At 48.2% G+C, this 24,354-nt stretch overlaps 1 protein-coding gene across 1 annotated transcript; it reads right to left on the bottom strand.

Moving 5' to 3' along the window:
* Positions 1–1,302: 1,302 nt before the first annotated feature.
* LOC131896869 (cytochrome P450 11B2, mitochondrial) lies at positions 1,303–6,895 on the bottom strand. The gene is made up of 9 exons (XM_059247677.1): positions 6,652–6,895; positions 6,096–6,251; positions 4,398–4,597; positions 4,072–4,275; positions 3,653–3,807; positions 2,628–2,794; positions 2,313–2,391; positions 2,038–2,226; positions 1,303–1,798 (listed from the first exon to the last, which is right to left on the bottom strand). Exons 1-9 carry the CDS (start codon positions 6,888–6,890, stop codon positions 1,685–1,687), a joined length of 1,503 nt encoding a protein of 500 aa, XP_059103660.1. The 5' UTR covers positions 6,891–6,895; the 3' UTR covers positions 1,303–1,684.
* Between the last annotated feature and the right edge of the window lie 17,459 nt (positions 6,896–24,354).

The following is a 24,354-nucleotide window of genomic DNA, read 5'->3' as shown; positions in this document are numbered from 1 at the left end:
TATTCTTGTCACTCTCTTAAACGCAGAGCTTTTAAATCTCAGCGCTTTGTAAAGTCTCTAGGTGTTCCCAGGTGTAGAGCCATATCTATAAGTGGAAATCAAGATGAGCCATTATGAAGAACACTCCTATGAGAACATCACGATGGAACCCAGGTTTTGTGCACTAATTTAAAAAAAATTAATATTAAAGAATTAATCATTACAACACACAGTCCCTTCGAGCCTTCGATGAGACAGCATGTCAGAAGCCAAGGGCAGCCAGAGAAGACGGCTCACCTTGTGATTCTCAGAATGGAAGACCTGAGACCCATATCCTAACAGCCCCTTTCAGAACACATCCCTGAAGCCCAGACTTCCTTCCCTTGAGCTATGCCCCATAAAATCCCACCACCTCACAGTAGTGCCATGGGGTAGAACCCTTTCCCTTGGTGTGAGGGGACTCTCAGCCACAGGTGCTCTCTGCTTAGCAGGTCCCATTACTTGGCTCTGACCATCATGGCAAAAGATTCAACAACAGAAGTGACTTCTCACAACCAAGTAGAAGAATGGGTGAAGGAATTAAGAGAACAGTAACTGCCCAACTTCTTTCCACGACTCGAAGAAGACCAACTTCTTGTCTTCCCTATGGAGGCTGTCTCTGGGCCTGTGACCACACTGTCTTGTGAGGCGCTCTGGGGGATTGGATTAGGCACAGCCCAGTAGCCTCATTTCACATGAATTTCCTGGTTAAAGGCCCCGTCTCCACAGTGACTCAACATAAAGGCCATGGACTTTGGAGTTTGGCACACGAAGCTCAGGTAGACACACTTCAGTACTGAGAACAGGAGATCCCGTGAAATAGTTGTTTTAGGACAAAACTTTTTTCCCCTAGACTCTCACAGCTCTGAGGAAACCCCCAAGAGGCTTGTGCTCTGCGCCACTTTGACAATTCAGGAGATAAATGCTTTCTCCAAGGACACTGGCCCTTGACCTTCTGAAAGAAGACAACCATCTCCAGAGAGACCTCACACATGACCAGGGCTCTAGAAGTCCTCTTTCCTGCATCTCTGATCTCACCGATACCTGGTCCTTAGCAAGTGCATATGTCCCTACACTTATATACGCTTTACTGAGTTACCAGTTAATATGCTCCAACTCCATTGTCAAGCTACTTGAACAAAAACACAGAGACAGCTTTTTATCTGTCTGTCTATCTACATCTATATATCTCTATCTATACATAGTCTACTTATCTGCCCCCACAAACTCATTGAGTGATCGAATGTATATGTGTGTGTGTTTGTTTGTTTGTTTGTGTGTGTGTGTGTGTGTGTGTGTGTGTGTGTGTGTGTAAAATGTAGGATGTATTTCTGTGGCTCGTGTCATAATAATGGGGAACATAAGGGAGGGAATGTCTTCTGGCTTTATTCTGAGGCCCTTGGAAGGCCACAAGTACCTGGAGTAACTCTTGGAAAGGATGAGGAAAATCATCAGCAGGGACTGCTTATTGTCACCAAGATCGCCCCAGTCCCTTCCCTGGCCTTACAGTCCCTGACCCTGGAAGTCTTTAGCTGTGACCCTTGCAGGATTGCAGAAGATGGCAGTGTGGCCCCCAAACAACATCCCGATGGCAAAGAAGTGTGACCTTGGGTGTCAAGAGAGAGGCAGGCTGGTGGCCTGACTGGGACCCCAGATGCAAAGGTGACTAGCTGACAGGCCGGAAGGTGAGGAGGGGGCTGGAGGTGGGCATCAAAACAAAGCGGTAGACCATCTGCACATCCTCTTGCCTGAGTGTCTCCACCTGGAAGGATTTCAGCACCTGGAACACAAGCAGGGGAGGGGCGCTCCATCTGGCCTCCTCAGCAGGGCAGAGCACTGGCCCATCTCCAGCTAAACTGCTCAGTGCTGCCACCATGCGGCAAAGAGGACTTCCTGTGGGGCCCTGAGATCCTCGCCAAACACAGGAAGCCCAGACAGACCCTGAAGGCCTATGCTGTTAGTCCAAATACTGCCCCCATTAGCACCCCCATCCCACAGGCCCCACACAGAGCCACTCACATGGTGCAGCAGGAGCACCATCTCCACCTCTGCCACTCGCCTCCCCAGGCACTGGCGCACCCCAAAGCCGAAGGTCAGGTGCAGGAAACTTCTTTTCCTCTCCAGCCAGCGCTGGGGCATGTAGCGCTCGGGCCTCGGAAATACTGAAGGGTTTCGGCCCATGGAGTAGAGATAGAGTAGGACCAATGTCTGTGGGCAAATGCCAAGGGCAAGGTCAACTGCCTTCTAGGGTAATGCAGAACTGGGCAATTGGTGGGTATATGAGGATCACTCACCCCAGCAGGGACATGGTAGTTCTGAAGTACCAAGTCAGACTTTAGAATCCTCTCCAAAAAGCCACCAACAGGATAGAGCCTGGAGGTGGGGAAGCAACAGGAGAGGCCTCAGCGATGAAGGGCTTCTCCTGTCCACATCTGCGCCTTTCTCCCTCACATCCCTGGAGGGTGTGGTTCCTGGCTATGCTGAGCTCAGCCAACCTCCAGAGGAACATTAGCATCCAGCCATAGGAAGAAGAGCAGAGAACATGGCTGCCCTCGGACCCCAGAAAAGAGAGGGGACAGAACAGCAGGGAAAGGGCAGGCAGCACCTACCTCAGGGTCTCTTTAATGGCAGCCCGCAACAGAGGCAGGTCGGACATAGCCCTCTGAGGGTTTGCAGCGATGCTGGCCTCCGCGGCCAGGCTCTCCTGCCGAAGTGCCCGCTGAATGTCCGGGTTCCGAGCCAGCTCAAAGAGGGTCATTAGCAAGGGGGAGGTTGTCTGCGGGAGCCAGAGAAGTCTCAGACACTGTCCCTAGTCCTCCACAAAGGGAAGCCCTTCTACAAAAGGATGACCCCCTCCCCCTCTGGTAGAAGTACATGGCCAGAGCAGGGTGGGACTCTGGGAACCATGACCCTAAATCCTGAGGATCAGGCCACAGACATCCCATTCCTGGACACTCTCTCAGCTCCTGCAGGGTCTGCTGCTTACAGCCTGCTCTGGTACCCACTAGGGTGGGCCTTCAGCATCACTTAGGGACACTGCCACTTACACCTAAATTCTCATAGTGATTGGCATCCCTAGGCCACTCAGAACTGACCTCACTGCCCAAGCCTGAAATGGGTCCTAGTTCCCATTGCTACCTCCTCCCTACATCAGTGAGAATCCCTGGAGTGAGCCCTGAGCCTCTATGTTCAGAATGCCTCTTTATGGCACAATCTACAGAAACAGCCTCTTAAGTCTCTTGCTGACATCACCAACCTGCCCCCGTGCTGCACCTGGGCATGCTGACTTGGTGATCATCTATCCACAGCCTGATGCATGGCCCTTCCTGATGCGACCCTCACCCCCGCTGGCCTCATCTGTCCCCCTGTCTCCTGCCTTAGGCAGCCAGCCACCCCCAGGAGCTTTGTGTTGCTGTTTGCAAATGGCTCCGCCCTGAAGGGTCCCCTTTCGTGAGCTCCCTTGATCTCTGCACTGCCCTGTACCTTCACCTGAAGATCTCCCTCTTCCTGTACCTCTGGGTACAGCCTAGAGCAACAGTCTCCTGGCAGAATCGGCCTGGGATTGCAGCGCGTAGGAAATGCTTTGGAGGATACAGACAGGGAGTCACAGGGGATTCCCACAGGCTGGCCTGACCGTGTCTACACTCCCAGCGGTGAGCTCAATGGAGTTGGCTTTGATGGCGTCGAGAGGCAAAGCTCCCTGGGATATTAGTTCTGCCACGATGCCACTGTAGGTCTGAGGGTTGCCAAGTCTGAGCTCCTGATGCACCTTCCAGATACATCTGCTGGCTGGAGATGTGACATGGGAGCTTGAGAACAGGCAGGTCCACTGTCCTGTTTGTACCCCACTCTCATGGCCAATGACAACCCCTGCTCCTCTCCCACAACCTCTGGGTCAGTTCAGCCATAGCATTAGTGGGAACATTAAAAGAATAGGAAGCAGCAGTCACCATCATTTGAGATGACCCCAGCGTAGCCATGAGTAAAGGTGAATGGCATTTACCTGACCATTGTCCCCTACCCCATGGCACTGCCCAGGCCATTGACGCTCACCATACTCAGAGATGATATCCCAGGACTCAAAATGTTCTTTCCACACCCGGCTGCTTGTCCAGTGAGTCAGGCTCCTGGGCAAGAACATGAGCTGTGTGGTGGTCTTGAACATGGAATGCAAGGCATGGATGAACTTCAGGCTGCCAGGGCTCAGGTCATGGCCAAGGAGGCCCAACCGCTCCCCAAAAAGAGCAAAGTTGCTCGCTGCAGAAAAAAAATGGTATCGCTGAGACAAGGCAGTCCCTAGCCTCAAAACTGCCTCATCTTTCCCTCCCTACAGTCCCCTCCCTGACTCTTTAAATTGGGACCTTCCTCCAGTCACATACCTTCTATACTATAGTTGAAGAGGCTTTGCTGGACATCCATGGTGAGGCTCCCACGAGCATTCTGAAAGACCTTCTTCTTCAGGGCCTCCAAGAAGTCCCTTGCTACCATGTCCACCATGGGGACAAACTTTTGAACGGCCTTTGGTGACAGCACATTTGGGTTCAGTCTCAGTCGGTTGAAGCGCCATTCAGGCCCATTTCTATAGGGCACAGAGCAGGGCTACAGACACCTCCCAGGAAAGGCCTGGCCCAGGCCTGTACCCATCTTTCTGCTTCTCAAGGAAATTGGGGCAAAGGGTGTCAGGGTCAGAAGCAGGCTCTTCAGGTCCTGTGCCCACTTCTTTCTTCCAATACAGCCTCTATGTATTGGACAGAATTCACTAAGTCTGAGGTGGACTTGGCCCATCCACACCCAGGGAGAAGGAGACTCTGCTGTGAGCTCTGCCCACCTGGCCTATACTCCACAGAGGGAGAAGCCCTAGCTGGGCTCACCCACCCTGTCAGTCCTATAGAGTGTTTAGTCTCTGAGTCATCAGCATCTGCCTGTCTCAGCTAAGGGATCCCATCTTCCCTAGGGCAGGATCCACAGCAGAGGACCACTCACAACATACACAAACCACAGCCCAGGGCACGGGGCTCCCATGGAGATACTCCAGTAAATGACAGGCAGGAGTTTGCACACTGAGCCACACATGCAGAATGCCTGTCCTTTGGTGTGCTAAAGCCTGCAACAGTGGACAGTGACCACATGCACATGTACATACACATATGTACCCACACAAGACCTCAAAAACACTCAAGTCCCTGTGCGCACAATACTTAGGCAACAGCCATGCACAAAGATGCAAATACACATAGAGTCACAGATGCAGACAACACCCACTATCATGTCAAGGCAAAAAGCATGGCCGCACATTTGCATATGCAAGAATATAAGCAGATGCATACATGCACACACACACACACACAGGCTTCCTGCTTTCTCAGAGGCATATGCTCATACTTTGCCCACAGGGGCCATTTGCATTGGATCTCCCTGCCAGATTCCCTCAGATAAGTGCCTCACCAATACGCCCTTTTCCCGAAACTATTTTATTAATGAACAGATTCACTCTGACATGGGCTGGTGTGTCTGTGTGCAGCCTGAAATCCCTGTGTAGGCTCCTCCACACCCCCTAGTGACCTCTTGGCAGCCTATTCACTCCAAGCACCAGGAACCCCTGCTTGGCCCTCCAGATGTGTATCCAGCTGCAGGAGGGAACTTGCCCCTCTCTTACCCGGGTCATGTTTGATTGTGAGCCCACAAGAGCCCCAGCTTCCTGTTCTCCACTCCTTTATCCCTAGAACTGTCTACCACATATCTCTCTGAGGGAAATTGCCCCTAATAAATGGAGACTGCATTGCTGGGCATCAGGCTATGGCAGAAGCTAGCTATGGCCCTGAGCCAGTGGTTCTTTTTCTGGGCCAACTTTGAAACTAGTAGAAGTGAGAATCCCATCCTAAAAAAGCCTATTTAGATAGGAGTTTGGGGGCAGGAGGCATTCCTCTGCCACCTCCCTTCTCAGGCCCAGGATCTACACGGCATGGCACCGACCCACGCTTGGGAGTGATTGGTCTCCACACTCCTACCCAAGCAGGATCAGTATCCTATGTCTGGGCCACCAATCACCTCCCTCCTCATTCTCAGTGTCCACTCACAGCAAGAACACGCCACGTCTCAGGCCACGCTGCTCTCTGTGGGCCACCCAGGGCTCCAGGTGCATCCGATAAGGGTGCATACTCTCCACCTGATGCAGCTTCTCAGCATCCTCTGGCATCATCACAGACACAACCTGTGTTCTTCCTATGCTGTACCTGTGGGGTGAAGAACACAGCCCTGCTGAGGGTGGAATGCCCTCCACCTGAGCATCCTGCAAAACCAGCCCTGTCTGCCTGCTCTCTCACCTCAGCCTCCCCTAGCCCTTGCTTTCCCCTCAGGAGGGCTCTCCCACTGCCTGCCTGACTCCTCTCCACTTCAGCACTCCCAGCACTCTGTCCTCTCAGCGATGAGCAGTGCCTTTCTCTGTCCACATGGAGAACCATGGTCTCCATGAGTCAGGCCCATAACCTCCTGTGCTCCCTCCCTGTCTTCCTAAGGAGGGAGTACCTGGTGCCTACTGGGGAATGCAGCACACCTCATACTCTGCAGAGCCTGAGCAACCAGAGGGTCAGGAAGCTCTGCCTGTGCTCAGCTATGGGTCAGGAAGGCCCTTACCTGAAAATGGGCCCCAGCTCCTGGAAAGCCTGATGCATCTCCAGGTGCAGGTTCTCCTGGCCCTGCTCCCTCAGGATCTGTATCATCTTCAGCCACTTGTTTCTGGAGTACAGGGGGATGGCTTCAAAGGGCTGCAGTGTCTTGGGGGCCGGTGCTGCTGTGGTGCCCAGTGCCCTCATCCTGTGCAGGCACTGCCAGGGTCTTGCCAGCCACACATCTGCCTTCACCCTGAGTGCCATTGCTTCTTCCTCTCTTCTTCAGCCCATGGCCTTTTATGCTGCCTGTGTACTGTACTGTTGGACCGATCACGTCATGGAAGAAACTGTCCCTGGACTTGCTTGAGAGATCTGGGCTCTGATCATGGCTGGGGCTCAACTGTCAATGGAAGTATATGGTCAGCTCCCTAACACCATCTCTGTAAAATCTGCTGGTGGGTGGGAACTGGGAACAGATATAGTGTCCACATGGGGGGCTGTGTTGACTGGGAAGAGGGGGACAGAGATCTCTTGTCTCCCTATAGATGGGAAAAGGAAGATGGATGGATTCTCTCTCTTTTGAAGATATAATAGAAGACCTTGGTTTCTTTTAATAGACTTTGTCTTTTTTTAGCGACTTCAGTAAAAATAAATCCAAGAACTAGAAAGTATATGAGGCGTTATATTCTTTCCAGAACAAGTTTGAATTCAGTTTCTTTAAGAAAAAAAAAAAAGGAAGAAAAGTTTTTATTGTTGCTACATGTGAAACAAGAATAACATTGGTGGCACCCTGGTGATGACGTCACAGTGGCACATGGATCTTGCGGGCAATTCTGCTCACGGGCCAGGACTGTCTTCTGCACAGTCTGTGGTCCGGTCGGACAAGTCTCACCCTCAGCTTCCATCTCCCCTTCTCACACTCTTCAGGGCTTCTGACTTATAAGGTGTTGTACATGACTATCCTCCAAACCAAACTTCCACCATCTTGGGGAGTTCTACTGGGTGTGATCACAGAGGACCCTCACCTATGAGCTTGTTGACTCTTGACACTCCCTCATAGAAGGACCCTCCTCTAAGGATTCCATCACTCCTGCAAACCCATTGTATATCATTGTATCCTAATTGCAAATGGCCTTGGGATCTCTGAGAGAGGCTAGAGTGTATATGATGGGAAGAATTACGGGAAGGTCCCGTCTGCACAGCCATGGGGGGAGCCAGCATCCCAGCTGCTTGCAGACCTTCCAACATAGCTTCTTTAGGGTCACTAATCTCCTGCCCCCAAAGCCCTCACCCATTGCTCTGTAAGTAAGTCTAATAAACTCTCTGGTTCCCCAGGGGTGAACATTAGTAGAATTATACTTTGCCTTGCCATTGGGACTTTATGAGGAGGAGGATAGACATCACCTTGTCTCCTTGCCTCCTACACCTAGAGAAAACTCTCAGGACTCATGGTAACATGTCCTCTAGTTCTGCCTCAAGCATGTCATGACTCAGAATCCGTTCATTTCCTCACTCCTTAAACAAATATTGAGTGTTAGCAGGTCAGAGTACACACATAGTAACAGGAACATTCTGTGGGCATGGACAATGAATGTTTAGAGTCCCAGGCACATACACCTAATATCATTGCCTGCAATGAAGCTGGTATTCTGTGTGGCACTATGAGAGCCTACAATGAGAGAAGTGACTTGTAGACCTTTCCTTAATTACCATTGGGGCTTATCAAAAAAAAAAAATGATCAGAAAGCACAGAGAATTCCTGTGAACACGCCCTGTCCCAGGCACAGCTTCCTCCTCTGTCAGCCTGTACCTCAGCAGTACACTTCATAGTCGACGGACCCAGGCTGACGTTTTTCCATCACTCCATGACCTCAGCTTTCCACAGAGGTTTGGTGCTCCACATGTTGTGGGATTGAAACCTGTAGAGTGGCGCCACTGGGGTCTCATGCAGGACACTTTGGTCTCCTTAGATGTCTGCCTCTGCCTTCTCATCCCCCTTCACACATCTCTGGCAGCCACTGACCTTTCTAATCTCCCTCTTTTTTTTCCTTTACACCTGTTTGTGTGTGTGTGTGTGTGTGTGTGTGTGTGTGTGTGTGTGTGTGTGTGTGAATGTGGAGGCCAGGAGACAACTTCGAGTGTCATCTACAGGCACTGTCCACCTTTTTCTTTCTCTTTTTGAACAGGAATCTCTCACTGGCCTGTGACTTGCCAACATGAAGCCTGACTAGCCAGTAAGCAGCAGGGACTCTACCTTCCCAGCATTGGGATTTCAAGTGCATGCCACGCCCTGCCCTCCCCCCCCCCCCCCCGCCCGCCCATTCAGGGATTTTAAAAGCAAAGACTTACTTTATTATGTTTAATTATGTGTGTGAATGTGTGCAAGCATGTGGGCATGTGCATGGGAAGGCAGGTGCTTGCAGAGGTCAGAGGTATCAGACCACCCCTGGAGTTCAAGTTCTAGAAGTTGTGAGCTGCCTGACATGAGTGCTGGGAACTGAACTTGCCTCCTCTGGGAGAGCAGCAAGTGCCCTTAACCACAGAGCCATCTCTCCAGCCTGATGCGGGGCCTTTTAAAAACATAGGTTCTAGGGCTTGAACTCAGATCCTCATGTTTTCAAGGTAAGCACTCCCCAGCAGAGCCATCCAGGCCTCTCCCACTGCCTTCTTCCCTCACAGCGTTGAGTCATGTACCTTGTAGGCTTTTCACATCAGCTTCTTTCTCTTAGTAATTCGAGTTTTCTCTGGTGGACCCACCATTTGCTTTTAGCATTGAGTAACACCCCAGGTTCCGTCTCAGCCATGGTTGATTTGTCTGTTTACCTACAAAAGAACGTCTTGATTTCTCCCAAGTTTATTAACCAGGGATAAGGCTGCTGGCAACTTTTTCTGTGGATCCTACCTGCAGTTTATTGGAATAAACACCAAGGCACACACTTGCAGGCTGTAGCCTGCCTTGATGAGCAGGACTTCCAGAGTGGCTGCACCTGAGTTCTCATCCGCAATGAATGAAGGTTCCTGGTGCATTAAGTCTATACCAGTTTAACAATAGTGCTTTGGATTTGTGCCATTCTGAAAGGTCGACATTGGATGCCTTCCTCCTAGGGACAGGGGGATGTGGAGGCCAGAGAACAACCCACAGGAACTGGTTCCTTCCTTCGACCATAAGAGTTCCGCAGACCAAACTCAAGTCATCGGGCAAACACATTTGCACACGGAGCCCATTCCCTGTCCTCATCTCTTTACTTTTATCTACATATGTCTTTATTTGTAAAGCAGGTCTCTTACAGATGACACACGTTAAGTCCTGTCCTTTGATTGGGTTGTTTAGGCCACTGATATTTGAAGACATTACTGGGATAGCTTGAGTTAACATCTGCCATGTTAATGGCTGTTTCTTCCTTTTGTTGCCTATATTCTTTGCACTTATATTTGGTTTACCTCTCTCTCTCTCTCTCTCTCTCTATCTATCTATCTATCTATCTATCTATATATATATATATATGGTTTTAACTGAACATTTTGTATGAGCCTTCTTATCCTGTCGTACTTTACTAGCCACACCTTTTCCTATCCTCTTCCAGAAATTAATATGGAGTTAGAGATATTAATCTGAGTGTCCATTCAAGTAACTGTGTCACCTCACAGGCAGTGTGGGCATCCATAGTACCCAGGCATCCCCAGCCCACTCACGGCTCACAGGCAGTGTGGGTATCCATAGTGCCCAGGCATCCCCAGTCCACTCATGGCTCACAGGCAGTGTGGGTATCCATAGTGCCCAGGCATCCCCAGCTCACTCATGGCTCACAGGCAGTGTGGGTATCCATAGTGTCCAGGCATCCCCATTCCACTCATGGCCTTCCCACTAAATGATTTACACAAACTGTAATCCTGGAGCTTTTACCATGTTGAGCAGAGCAATAAGCATGAAGAAGCAAGCCAGTTCTTTCACATCATCCGTCTGTCAATGCCTTCCGGGCCTGCATCACTTCTCTTCTCTCTGAAGAACATTCTACAGCTTGGGAAGGCAGGCCTGCAGACAGCAAGTTCTCCTGAGTTTCATTTACATGGAAAAGTCTTTATTTCTCCCTCACTCTGTGTGTGTGTGTATGTGTGTGTGTGTGTGTGTGTGTGTGTGTGTGTGTGTGTGTGTGTGGTTGTGTGTATAGGTGCATGTGTACATGTGTGCAGATATATGCAGAAGCCAGAGGTCAACCACGGGTGTCTTCTTCAGTCACTCTCCACATTATTTTGGGAGGCAGTCTCTTGCTGAACCTGCAACTCACCATCTTAACTGGCCTAGCTGTCCAGCAAACCCCAGGGACCTTCGTGTCTCTGCCTTTCCCGTGCTGAGATTACATGTGTGTGCTGCTGGCTTCTACACGAACTCGGTCTTCATCCCTGTGTGGCAGGCACGTCACTGACTAAACCTCCCACCCCCCGCCCCTCCCGCTCACCTCTGAAAGATGATTCTATAGAATACAGAATTCCAGGTCATAGGATTTTTCCTTTCAACCCTTCAAATGCTTGTCTGCCTTTTTCTCTCCAATGACTTCTGAGAAGTCAGATACAGTTTGGTTCTTTGCTCCTGCATAGCACAGACGTTTGTTACTCTGATTTATTTTACTTTTCTTTAGATTTGGTGCAGTTTGGGTATTATATACTTAGGTATGGGGTTTTTGTGTTGTCTTTTGAAACAATCGTTTTGTGAGGGACACACACACACGCTACCCACATGCATGAGGAAGTCAGAGCATAGCTTTCAGAAGAGGCTCCTCACCATCCATCTTGTTGAGATATGGTCTTCCTCCTGTCTCTACCAGTCTGCTTGCTCCAGGCTAGCAGACCTGCTCTCTTCTAGCTGCTTCTGCTTATCTCTGCCTCCTATCTCACAGTAAGAGTTCTGGGATTGCAGATGCATGTCATGATGTCCTGCTAACTTAGTTGTTTTTGTTTTTTTACCATATTATATTTCTGACAAAATAAGACAAGTTTAAGCATTAAGATCTTCACTGTACCTGGTAGGTCCTTTTCTGGGGGATATTGTTAGTTAGTGTTCCACTACTATGACAAAATACCAGAGACAAGAACTTACCAAGAGAAAAGGTTTGGCCTCACGAGTACAAGGTCAGTTGGCTTCACCGCTTTTGGACCTGTGGTGAGTCTGTTGTGGTTAGAGTAGGCAAGAGAAGAAAGGGCTAGCCTCACAGCATCTGTGAAGTAAAAGAGAGAGACAAGAAGTGTCTGGATCCTTTCAAGGCACACTCCCAACATGACCTAAGTTCCTCCCACAAGGCGCTAACCCCTAAAAATCCCACTGTTTTTCCAGAGGCTGGTGACCACATCATCAACACACGAGCCTTAGCTTAAAAAAAAATAAATAAAAATAAAAAAGTATGTGTCCTAATTAGAGTAGATGTAGATAAAATTAGGGGGTAAAGCTAATCCGTACCAACTTGGAGGAAATGGCTCAGCCTTTAAGAATGTGTGCTGTTCCTGCAAAGAACCCAAGTTCAGTTCCCAGCACCCACACCAGGCAGCTTGAAATTGCCTGTGACTTCAGCTCCAGGGATCTGACTTCCTCTGCTGACTGATTCGGGCACATGCTGTGACATACACAAGCACACACAGACACAGTCACCGCATACTTAATTAAAAATAAGTAAATCTTTTAAAACCTCTCTTCTTACCTTTCTTTCCCCAAATGAGTTCTAGGGTAAACTTCTGTTGTTTACATTTTAGCTAAGATTGATTAGAAAAATAAACTTCAAATGTATTGTTATTATTATTTGATGTGTGTGTTTATGTATGGCTGTTCTTGCACCATAGTACTTGCGTGTAGGTCTGTACAGGCTGGTTTTGTGTGTCAATTTGACACAAGCTACAGTCTTCAGAGAGGAAGGAGTCTCAGTTGAGGAAATGTCTCTATGAGATCCAGCAGTAAGGAATTTTCTCCATTAGTGATCAGTTTGCAGGGCTGAGTCGATAGAGGGTGACACCATTCCTGGGCTGGTGAACCTGGGCTCTATAAGAAAACAGGCTGAGCAAGCCATGAGGAGAAAGCCAGTAAACAGCACTCCTCCATGGCCTCTGCATCAGCTCCTGCCTCCAGGTTCCTGTTCCTTTTGAGTTCCTGTCCTAACTTCCTTTAGCAATAAATGGCAATGCTGAAGTGTAATCCAAATGAACCCTTTCCTCCCCAACTAGCTTCTTGGCCATGGTGCTTTGTTGCAGCAATAGAAACCCTAAGACAAGGTTGGGAGACAATTTTCAGGAGGCAGATCTCCCATTTCTCTGTGAGATCCAAGGATTAAACTCAGGTCATCAGGCTTGCATGACAAGTGTACATGAATAAAAAAGCAAGCTTTGTTTAATTGCTTGATTTAATTAATTTGGCCATGATAGTTTGTGTTGGCAAGTGTGGTGGTTTGAAAGAAAATAGCCCCCATAGGCCCATAGGGAATGGCACTATTAGGAGGTGTGGTCTTGTTGGGGCAGGTATGGCTTTGTTGGAGGATGTGCATCACTAGGGGGTGGGTGGGCTTTGAGGTCTCAGAAGCTCAAGCTGGCCACTTCCTTCAGCCAGAAAGTCTGGATGGGGAACTCTGAGCTCCTTCTCCAGCACCCTGTCTGCCTGCACGCCACCATGCTACCTGCCATGATGATAACAGACTAAACCTCTGAAAGTGTAAGCCACCTCAATGAAAAGTTTTCCTTTATAAGTTGCCGTGGCCGTGGTGTCTCTTCACAGCAATAGAATCCCTAACTAAGACAGAGGTTTTTCTCATCCCATCTTAGGAATTAACACCATCCCACATTCCATTACCACTCCCCCACCCACAACAGACTTTTGAAAAAATATTCATTTATTTCATTTTATGTGTGTGACTGTATTGCCTGCATGTCTGCGTGTGTACCACATGTGTGCCTAGAACTCTCAGAGGTCAGGGCATAGCCACACACACACACACACACACACACACACACACACACACACACACACCCGGAACTGTAGTTATAGATGGTTGTGAACTGCATTGGGATGCTGGGAATTAACCCACATTCACTTCAGATAAAAGGGGTATTTTGGAAGGAAGCTTACTCTCTCCTGCTTGCTTTCTTGGCCTCGCTCCTGACACATGGTTGATTTCCCTTCCCTGAGAGCAGAATCAGCATTTCCAGGCTTTCATCCTTGAATAAGGACCCACAGCTTCCGGGAAAGTTCTGGGCTTCCCAGAGAAGATTGGGATGACTGAGGCACCCCAGTTTGTGGACTGAGTGATTGCTGGCCCCTTGCCCCCTCAGTGAGAGACAGCTATTCTGGGACTGCTCTGTGTGTTGATGCATCCCACCTCCAGGACATGCACTGGGTTCTGAGTGTCGCAGGTTGTCAGGTACCCAGCAAACCTCCCAGCCAGTGAGGAGATGATCCATGTGAGGTGAAGAATGAAACTTGAGTCTGTACCATCTTTGCAGGCACTGGGTCAAAACCTCCAAGGTCTGATCTCGTGCTTTCTTCTTACATTTAAGCATAGTCAGACCTTTGAAAAAGGTTTCCATGTGACAGTTATCACAACAAAGCTTTAGGCAGAGCTACAGCTGAACTCCCTTGCCAGGTAGCAGAGCACCCGTGACTACTACAATAAGAAGGAGTTCTGTTGGCTGATAAGCAGAGCTTATTCCAGAGGAAGGATCTGTGATGAGCAGAAAGATAGATCTATTAGTTTAGGATGCAAAGCACACGAAAGCACAAGAAAGACACTGGAGCATCTTCCTTGCGGATGAGTTCTAGTCTTTGAGAGACAAAGTTGTGGATTAGGTCCTAAGCAATTCTCCGGATATTGAGGGGACTCAGGTGGGAGATAACTCCTATTAGAAGAGCAAAGGATCACCAGGTTGTTGGATCACTTTCACTCTGGCATTCCAGGTGAAAGGCATCATGCATTCCCTTCCCTTGGAGAAAATAGGCCTGCGTGATTGACAACCCTGGTTTCTCCAGCGCTTACTCTAACCTGGGCTTCCTGTGACAGGCATGATTTGGCTGTCATCACTTTAAAGACATTGGTTCTGTCCCTCTAGAACATGACTAAAACATCACCTCAGCTATGGGTGGGACTGTGTGTCCCCCTCCTGTCCTCCGTGCTGGGATTTTGTCTGGCTTGAACTTGTGTAGGTCTAAGACATGCTGTCACAATTGTTGTGATTACATAGGTACATCTGCCCTTTTGTGTCTGGAAATCATTATTTCCTTGACGTCATCCACCACCTCTGGCTCCAACAACCTTTGTGACCTCATGTCCACAGAGATCCTGGAGCCCTGAGGAGAGGGAAGTGATATGGATGTCTCATCCAAGGCTGAACACTCCACAATCCCTGCATGTTGACCAGTTGAGGGTCTCTGTGTCAATTGTCCTATATGTAAGAAGCTTCTCTAATGAGGGTTGAAAGACACACTGATCTATAGGTATGACAATAAGTCATAAGTAGTCGTTTTAAATGCAATGTCAATTTAGCAGAATAGTAATCATAAGTTTTTTTCTTTAGAGGTCATGGCCATAAATTCTTGACCTCATTGACAGCGTCAGGTATAGATTCCATCTTACGGAGAGTGCCTTAAGTCCAACAAAGTGGTTGGTTACTCCATATCATTCATACCACTAGTGCAGCAGTGAGCATACTGAAGGGTCCGGGAATATAGAGACATAAAATTATAAACCTAAATAATTAAAGCTGCCAGTCATCAGCTCTGTCCACAACTAAAGATTAACTTCTAACAGTGGCTCTCTGCTTTACAGGTAGCGCCTCTGTCAACAGCTATAGGTAAACTTTTAATGATAACTCCCTTACCCCTTAGAGCCGACAACTGCCGGGGACCGAGGTTAACTTTTAATAGTTGTTTCTACGTGACTCCTAGCATGCATCCCATGCCTGATGCTTACTTTTTCCTATAAAAATGGGCTTCAACCCCGCGCCTTTACCACAGTTTCAAAGCCCAGTCTCTGACTGTGGTCTCAGTTAACTGGTATTCTCTCTTTCCCTGCAATGATTTTGGTCTGTACACCAGGCTAGCCTTGAACTCACAGAGATCTGCCTGGCTCTGTCTCCCAAGTGCTGGGATTAAAGGTGTGCACCACCACTGCTTTTGCAGTGATTTTTGGAATAAAGTTGGCTTCTGGTTTAATAGACTTCAGCGGTCTGTCCCCCATTTCTTGCACAACGTTGGACCTAACAATATCTTGTCAGGTAGGTCATTAGTACTGCTCACTGGGTTCACAACCGAGTGGTATTGATGATGACTTTTCTCCTTTGTTAGCATGCATAACACCTTCTAGCCTCATGAAAGCCAGCCAATGGGTAGGAAGCTTCCAGGTGAGTGCCAGCTTGATTCTCCATTCTGTGACTCAAGTATGTGATGTCTTCAGCAACAGGGTCTTACCATAAAGTGCTGGAGTGAAACAAATAGCATCGGAAATAGTCTGAATTGTTTTGGGGAGATCTATGGGCCCCGCTGGTCATAAACGTAAAAATGGCAACCCATTTCTGGTACTGGGGTTTTCATTGGGTAGCATGTGGTGTCTAGCTGGGGTATTGTGCTTCTGTTATAGGGTAACTCCATTTAAACTCTTTGTGCATCTGTATGTGTATGTATCTGTGTATGTGTATATATTTTAGAAAGCTCTCTCTCTAAACTCCAGAACGAGCTTTGTCCTGGTTTTGTCTCCATTTGTTATGCATTGCCATGGCTCTACACGGTTTATCCTGACAACTTTTATTATCAGACAAGCTCCTCCTTTGTGACCTTTGGTTTTATTTATTTATCCTTTTTTAAGGGATGTGTTCTAATTATCTTTCTGTTGCTATGATAAAACACTCTGATCAAAAGCAACTTAGGAGAGAAAAAGAATTACTCCTGCTTATACTTCCAACCCACAACCCATCATCGAGGGAAGTTAAGGCAGGAAATGGAGGAGTGTTGCTTACTGGCTCACTATTGGGCTTACTCAGCTGGCCTCTATGTACAGCCTAGGACCACCTGCCTAGGGATGGTACAGTCCACAGTGGGCTGAAGACTCCCACATCAATCATCAACCAAGACAGTGAGTGCCCTGAAGACCTGACCACAGGCCAATCTGATCGGGGCCATTTCTCAATGAGACTCTCAGATGACTCTAGGCTGTGTATCATGTTGACAGCTGAAACCAACTAGGACAGGGCACGTTAGACCTTGGCGATTGTGACTCCATCTTGATTCTACATATTACCCAGAGGGAAGAGCCTAGCTTCATCCCATCGGCCTCAGTTCCTCAAAAACTACAAGCAACTCCCCCACCAGCCCTGCCAGCACAGAGGCTCCCAAGGCTCCATTCTGCCCTGAGAACTGGCACTCCAAGGCAGCCTTAGCAGGGACTTACTCCATCTCCATCTAGGGGGCAGAGCTCAGGGGCTGCACTCCCCATGGACCACTATGGCTGTCATCAGAAAAGATTCCCTATGAGGTCTGGTTCACACATCTGCATCCCTTAGGACTGACTGGACTCAAGCTGAGACATTTCTCAAATAGCACAAGGCTCAGGACACCCACACAAAAGTCCAGAAGAGAACCCCAGAGCATGTGTGTCTTCTGCCCGTGTGTTTCTTGCTGCTGCTGCTGCTGCTGCTGCTGCTGCTGCTGCTGCTGCTGCTGCTACAGTAAGGCCCTGAGGAGCCCTGGGGCTAAAAGGGAGAGTCCTGGGGAGGTGAATTCCACCCAGACATGAAGGAAGAAAATGCAGCTGCCAGGAGTTGAAATGATAGAGGCCTCTGGGCAAAGAAAACAGATGGATTCTCCATACTAGGAGTGCATAGCAAGAGGAGCAAGGCATGGAGGAGGGGACCCCCAGACACAGTGCTGGAGGACAGCAGGGGTGGTGTGGGTGTGTTAGCAGGGACAGTCATGATTTTGTTGCTCTCTTGTTGCACTTTAATTTAACCAGCTCCCCACTCCCCATATTTTCTGCAGGATGGCTGGGGAGGGGGATGTATCAGAACTGTCACAGATCTTCTGCAAGCTAGAATATCGGGCATGTTTGCTGTGTGAATCAGCCCACATGAGATCAGAGGTGACCTTGGCAGAACCATGCAGCCTGGATTCTGTGCACGTCCTTGGGGTAGCAGAGCAATCAGCTATTCCCTCCTACCTCAGAATGTTCTCCCCAACTCTATCCTTTTGCACAATCTCTGGCTAATCCTGGAGGGTTTCTGAGTCAGATTCCATGGCCCTTCACAGCTCACACACAAGCAGACTGGAAATTTGGGTCTTTTGAAGGAACTGCAGGTTCCCAGAGGCTCCATCGAACACTTGACTCTGGGTTCTGTATCCCCTGGGTTCTCCAGATTCCAACATCTGTTTGCTGTGTTATGTGGATGGGCTGGGGACTGTCTCTTCCACTTTTCCAAAGAGTGCTTCTGCAGGGCCCATATTGTTTATGATCTACTTGACTTGGGGGTGGTCCATGGCTGCAATTTCAGCACTCAGAAGACTGAGACAGAAGGATTCCTGCATGCTCCAGGCCATCCTGGGCTATATCATAAATTCCTGGTCAATCTGAGACCCTGTCTCAAAAAAATCTAAATAAAGAAATAAATAAGCCTTAACCTGTGTAAGGGCATTTGTGTACTTCTCTAAAGGGAATGCTTCTCTCTCTGAGGCATAAAGAAGGAAACATTAGGAATTCTCCAGTTAACAAAAGTGAGCCGCAGACATCCTTATGCTTACTGCCTTGGTCTTCTCCTAGACTCCCATGTAAGTGTGACACTCCAGTCAGGACACTGACAGGAACAACCCAGAGGAGGAAATCGATTGGGAAAATGTGATTTTAACACTTGCCCTAGTTAGTGAGGAGCCTGCCACATAACATACAATAATATCAAACATTTCTTCAACCAGAAATCTCAAATAACCAATTTTCCATCTCTGCAAACTTATGAGCAGATCAAACTCTCACAAAATCCTGAGAGAAGAGACCAGCCCTTCCCCTATGGCTGCCCTGTGCTTGTCAATGACACTGTGAGGGGCTGGAGTCAACAGTTCAATAGAGGTTTATTTAAGACTTCAGGGACGTGCATTTCCTCAACAAAAATATGATGTTCTTAATGCATTACCTGTGGCATTGAAGCTGGGCTCCAGGAGGGGAGGGAGGGATCAACATCAAGACAGTTGCAAAAGGTATAAGAGAGGGTGACTGAGAGCTGAAGCTGGACCTTCAGCTCAGGAGTCCATGGTTGGAGATTTGGAAGAATTGTGCATGAGCTGTTCAGCCTGGGGCTGTGAATTGTTGTCCTCTTCCCATTAGTGAGGAAGCCTTGTGCTACAAGCCTCTAGGGCCCGGGGGTTCACTGTCCATGGTAGACTGCTTTCTGCAGATATGACAGGCTGAGTTCACTTGAAGTTTCACATGGACCAGACCTGGATCAAGGATACTTCTAGGCGATGATCTCTCTTTCCCTGTTACCAGCCTGTGCTCTCACATCCCCAGGAACAGAAGAGATAATATGCAAGGTCCTGAATGTGTTCAAAGAAATAAGATCATGACAGAAATAACTGTCACTGGATTGAGAACCTGTGCCAGAGACACTATGGCACTCCCAAATAGGCCACCTAAGATGGCGATAAGGTTTTATGTTGACCTGAAGAGGTTAGAAGAAGCATAGAGAAATGTGTATTCCTGATAATGACAAAAAAAACACAAAAACAAAAACAAACAAAACAACAATAACAACAACAACAAAAAAAACAAGTCAAAATCTTCAGAAGTTCTTCCTCCAATCTCTACCAGGACAAAAGGTGGACTATCCACAGACAAATCAGCCTGCATCTAACTGTGTTTAGGTCTTAACCATCCTCAACATCTCCTGATACCTTGAGTTAGACTTGTTAAATATTTAAGTTACCTGGGATATGGTTTTGTTTTATTTTTTTCTGCATTTAGGATCAGCTTCACAACAGTAAAGCAGAAAGAGTTCCCACATACTCTCTGTAAGTGTCTCCCACTAAACTCTTATTGTATATTTAAGAAGGAGGAGAATTTCTTCTGCCCTTTGGGGGGATAGGTGCTGCTGTACCTTCTCAAGAATTCATAGTCCAGCAGAAGGAGGGTGGCAGGGAGTGAGTCCCTCTGTGGGATTTCCATTCCAATTTCTAACCTGACTCAACTCCTTATCTATCTCCTTAGATATCAGACCACTGGACACTCACAGGTGGCAGCTGCATCCACACCAGTGGTCTGCTTACCTGGTTTCTGTGCTGGCTGATCCCTTGTCTGGGTCCCTCCTTCTTATGGGCTCATGAAGATGCTGTGTGCTTTCTGCATCCCAGAGATGCACTTGGACATGATTTTAAATTTGAAATGGTCAGATGTAGAAAGATTGTCAGCACTTCCAGAATCTCTGCTTTACAGTGCCCTAAAGACATCTGCTGCAGGATCCATGGAAGAGCCTCCATGGCTTCAGTGGAGAGACGGGTACTCCATGGAGCATTTTTATCAGTGTTGGAGTGAATTCTCCTTGCTCTACACATCCTCCAAGTTTTCCTTGCAGAAATCTGAGCACATTTAAGAACGGCTGCTCATTGGCCTTTCGTTCTCTGTAGAATACTGATCAGCAGTGTCATTGCCTATAAATGACATAAAATAAATACATAAAGTAGCCAAGCCCCACCTGTTTATGTGGCCAGTAAACACATGGTTGCTGGGAACTCTCTGTGCCCGGCACTGAGTGATGAATCAGTGAAAGGGGAGTCTTTGCTCTCAGGGGGACCATACACTGTGAACCTAAGCTACAGAAAGGTGTGCAAGCATGATGAGCCTCATTATTTTGTTAATGTCAAATATAGACACGATATAATTGCTTGTGGTAAGAGAAGGACTCACTGAGATGCAGCACCCCCCATTCTGTAGGCCAGACAGCAGGAACTCTATGTGGAAACTCTCAATGGGACTATTACTCATAGTGCAGTAAATACAATGACATAGGAATGTGTAGCGTCCTGCCTATCTTTTGTTCAAATACACCCTACAGACACAATACCCAAATGCCTCAACTCATAACAATTGGGCCTACAACGTCTTGGTTTTGTGGCAGTGTAAACATACCCACACACCATTCTCTTCTTCACGTGGTTCTATAATCAGGAATTGACATGGGCAATCAACATGTCAGTATGAAGTGGCCTGTGGATTAGGCAATTTTGCCCAAATCCAGGAGCAATTGTGTATAAGTCAGCATTTTCACTGTTTGTGCACAGAAGGTCAATAACGAAACAAGTGTATTAAAAGCCCATAGGAAGCAAAGACAAATGACCTAGAATGTACGTTCGCGGCACCATTAAATGTCAGTAGATAGAGGCATAAGATGAGAAATGTGCGACTGGAACAAGGCAACAAATGGCAGTGTAAGTCCAGCTCAGGGTCTGTTCAAGAGGATGGGAGGAAACATTTCAAACAGCAGATGACGAAATCAGTTTGGTAATCAGAAGACCTTCATCCTCAGAACCTTTAGAAGTTGCTTTAAAAAGGAAAAGAAAATGATCACAGATAAGATAAGGTACAAGGAGTTTAGGAGAACTGAGAAATCAATTACCCTGACTCACGTAGATGCCAACTGACAAGAGAGGAACACTCTGGACAGAAGCTAAGGAGCAGCAGGCTGCCACTAGCTCGGGCGACTTCAGCTGTGCAGCTGTGCTCCTTTCCTTGGACAAACAGGGATCGCCATCTGCCCTGAGAAACCTCTTTGGCCCTCTGTGTCTGGCCAGCAACACCAGGCAGAGTGTTAGTCCTCTAAGTCATAACTCTGAGCACCATGCACACCCAGGCCGGTGAGTGAGCACCTAGCAGAGATGCTCAGTGGTGTACACTGCCCAAGAGATGTTCAGCTCCAGCTCTAGGAGCAGCTGTGTAGCCTGACCCTGGGGTTCAACCTCTCTTGTCATCATTCCCATAAAACTGCAGAGTGACGCTGCAAAGATCTTGGCAGTAATTAGGAAACACAGTCACAACAATGGATAACAGATTGTTACACAGTTACAAAAGCGAGCCCTGGTGAGACTCTATGGTAGCACAGTTTTTTCTTTCATTTATTTATTTATATATACAAAGTCTCTTGCTGTGCAAGTCAGCCTCATGTGGCTTCAAAATTGCTGTGAAGCCAAAGATGACCTTGACCTTCTGGTCTTCCTGCTTCCACCTCCCAAGTGCTGGAGTGACAGATGGGCACTGCAATCCTCTGTTGACACAGAGCTGAGGAGAGGACCCAGGGAGTTACACAATACAAAGCCAACTATCTCCCATCTGAACCGCATCCTCAGGCATTCATTTGGTGGTTTTATTTTGTTGACACCAAGTCTTGTGTTCTCATTTTATTGGCAGGCAAGTGGAAGCCCAGAGAAATTAGGGCCTGTGCCTGAGGACATGAGAGTGAATGGCAGCATGAGGTGGCCCTGCCCAGGTTGGGTCTACCATGCCAGTGGGTCATGGGATGTGAGCAGTGACAGCATGGAAATCCATCCTTTGGTGAATGCTTGAGGGATGGACACTGTAATAAAGTAAAATATGTGGGGCCTCTGGAGCCTATGGAATACCAGCTCCCTGGCCCAGTCTCCAGACATCTGTGACATCAGCATCAGGGATGGACAGCTCAGAGGCAGTGAGTCCCCAGCACATGCACACTTTGCCAAGAAAGCCAGTGAATGCCTGGATTCTGCGAAGAGCGTGGCTGAGAAAACCCCAAACACAGGTGCTCTGCACAAGCAGCCCACAAACCTGAGGAGCTTAGAGACCGCATGGGACATTAGTGAAAATCCCCATTTCAGGAGCCACAAGGATCCTCATGCAGCTCCAGTCACGGTCTCCTGTGCCCTGTTCTCTGCTGATGATCTCCCCTCTGTTGGAGTCCTGTGGTTTCATCAAGAAACTATAGCCTACCAAACTTCAGCTCCAAGCCCCACTCTCCAGCAGAGCTCTGCTCTGTTCTAGGACCCTCGTCACCTGTACCAAGTAGATTCAGAGCTCATCTACCAGCTCCGCTCTTCATGGCTGACCGTATATCCAGGAGTAGCCCTTCTGCCTCCATTCACAGGAATTGATCTTTGGCCCCTTGTGAGGTGATCAGTGGGAGGTCACCTGAGTTCAGCCCTCTGTCATTCCCAGTGTACTGATCTGTTCCTCACAGCAACAGCCCTGTGCAATAAGGTGATAGCAGCACCATGTGATCAGGTCTAGATTAGGCACAATCTATGGAAAACACCATCATAAATGTACCAGAAATGGAACAAGGATGTGAAGTGAATGACAAACATGAACTCACTCTCTGCTCTAAACATAGGTCTGGAATGTGAGGGAGAATCCAGCCAATGGGGTTACCCACCCAAACTGCTGCCAGCCTAGAACTTAGTGCCTGGGTTCATTCTCTTCATTGGGGCATGGTGTTGACCAGGCTTTCAGATATGAGGAAAGGGGCAGACACACACTGGAAGGAGGCAGCGTCTCTTTGATGAAGGATGTACAGTCAGTCACTAGAGCTGACTGATGGGGTCCTGGAGTTGGACCACAGGCAGAGAAGTGAGGAAACACGTAGGTAGAATTTCTCTGTGTCTCAGCAGCCACTCTCAAATAACCACATAGAGACTTAATATTAATTATAAATGCCAGGCCAATAGCTCAGGCTTGTCTCCAGCCAGCTCTTACAACATAAATTAACCTGTTTCTCTTAATCTACTGGTGCTTTCAGGCTCGTTTACCTCATCTATGAACATCCCATGTTGCTTTTACTGAGTCGGACTCAAGACTCCTCAGACTCTGTCCTTCTTCTTCCCTGCATTTCTCTGCCCTGAAAATCCTGCCTAGCTATGGGCCAAACAGCTTTTTATTAACAATGAGAAGAACACATTTTCACAATGTACAGAAGGATTACACCACAGAAGAAATGCTTCAGGCTTCACCCACAGCTGGACAAAGCCTGTGCTCACCCTCCTAATTCTGGCTGTTCTTTGCTCCAGAATAGACTTGAGTTCACAGAAGCTCCCGAAGTCCCGATGATCTTGGTGTCATCCACAGATAGAATCTGCAGGGTCCATCCCACAGGCAAAGGTACCCTGGGGCTTTGGCTACACAGCTGGCATCTCATGCAGCTACTGTGCTCATGCCAGGGCTGACCTACATCTTGTTCTAAGGAAATCTGCCCCACATCTGCCCTTCCCCCACAGCCAGACTGGAGGCCTCTCCACAGGGTTTCCATTTGCCAAGGGTCTTTGAACTCAGGTTAAAGCAGCACATTTCACTCCTGGGCCAAGAATCAGCAGGTAATGGCACACTGGAGCTCAATTCTTCTTAAGTGGTGATGCTAAGGTTCAGGTTCTCTGAAGTAGTTAGAGAGAGGAAGCCATGGGATGTGTAAAAAGAAAACCCAAACAGTTCATTGGGCCTCCTGAGGGGCCAATCACAGCCCCCAGGAACAGGTCCACAGCCGTGATGGCTTCCTTGCACCAGCACTTGGAGGCCAGCAGATGGCGCCCTTGCAGACAGAGCTCTGCATGCAGCACCCTGGACAGTGGCGAGAGTCTCCTTCAGCCTAAGGCCTCTCTGCCTGTGGTCCAGCTCCAAGACCCCATCAGTCCTAGTTATTTTGTATATCAGCAACATTCTCTCTCAGAATCCTGCTGACCAGAGTTGAAGAAGTACCACGCCTAAGGCTA

The sequence above is a fragment of the Peromyscus eremicus genome, chromosome 20 (genome assembly GCF_949786415.1).
Source record: "Peromyscus eremicus chromosome 20, PerEre_H2_v1, whole genome shotgun sequence".
NCBI classification, from domain to species: Eukaryota; Metazoa; Chordata; class Mammalia; order Rodentia; family Cricetidae; genus Peromyscus; species Peromyscus eremicus.
This window is presented reverse-complemented; position numbering and strand designations above follow the sequence as displayed.

What these genes read in the sequence shown, in the direction of transcription:
- LOC131896869 (XM_059247677.1), bottom strand. Translation starts at nt 6,890, where the DNA reads ATGGCACTCAGGGTGAAGGCAGATGTGTGGCTGGCAAGACCCTGGCAG. An exon ending in CTTCAACTATAGTATAGAAG is followed by an intron (nt 4,276 to 4,397) that starts GTATGTGACTGG and finishes TTTTTTCTGCAG; the next exon opens with CGAGCAACTTTGCTCTTTTT. An exon ending in GGATATCATCTCTGAGTATG is followed by an intron (nt 3,808 to 4,071) that starts GTGAGCGTCAAT and finishes TCACATCTCCAG; the next exon opens with CCAGCAGATGTATCTGGAAG.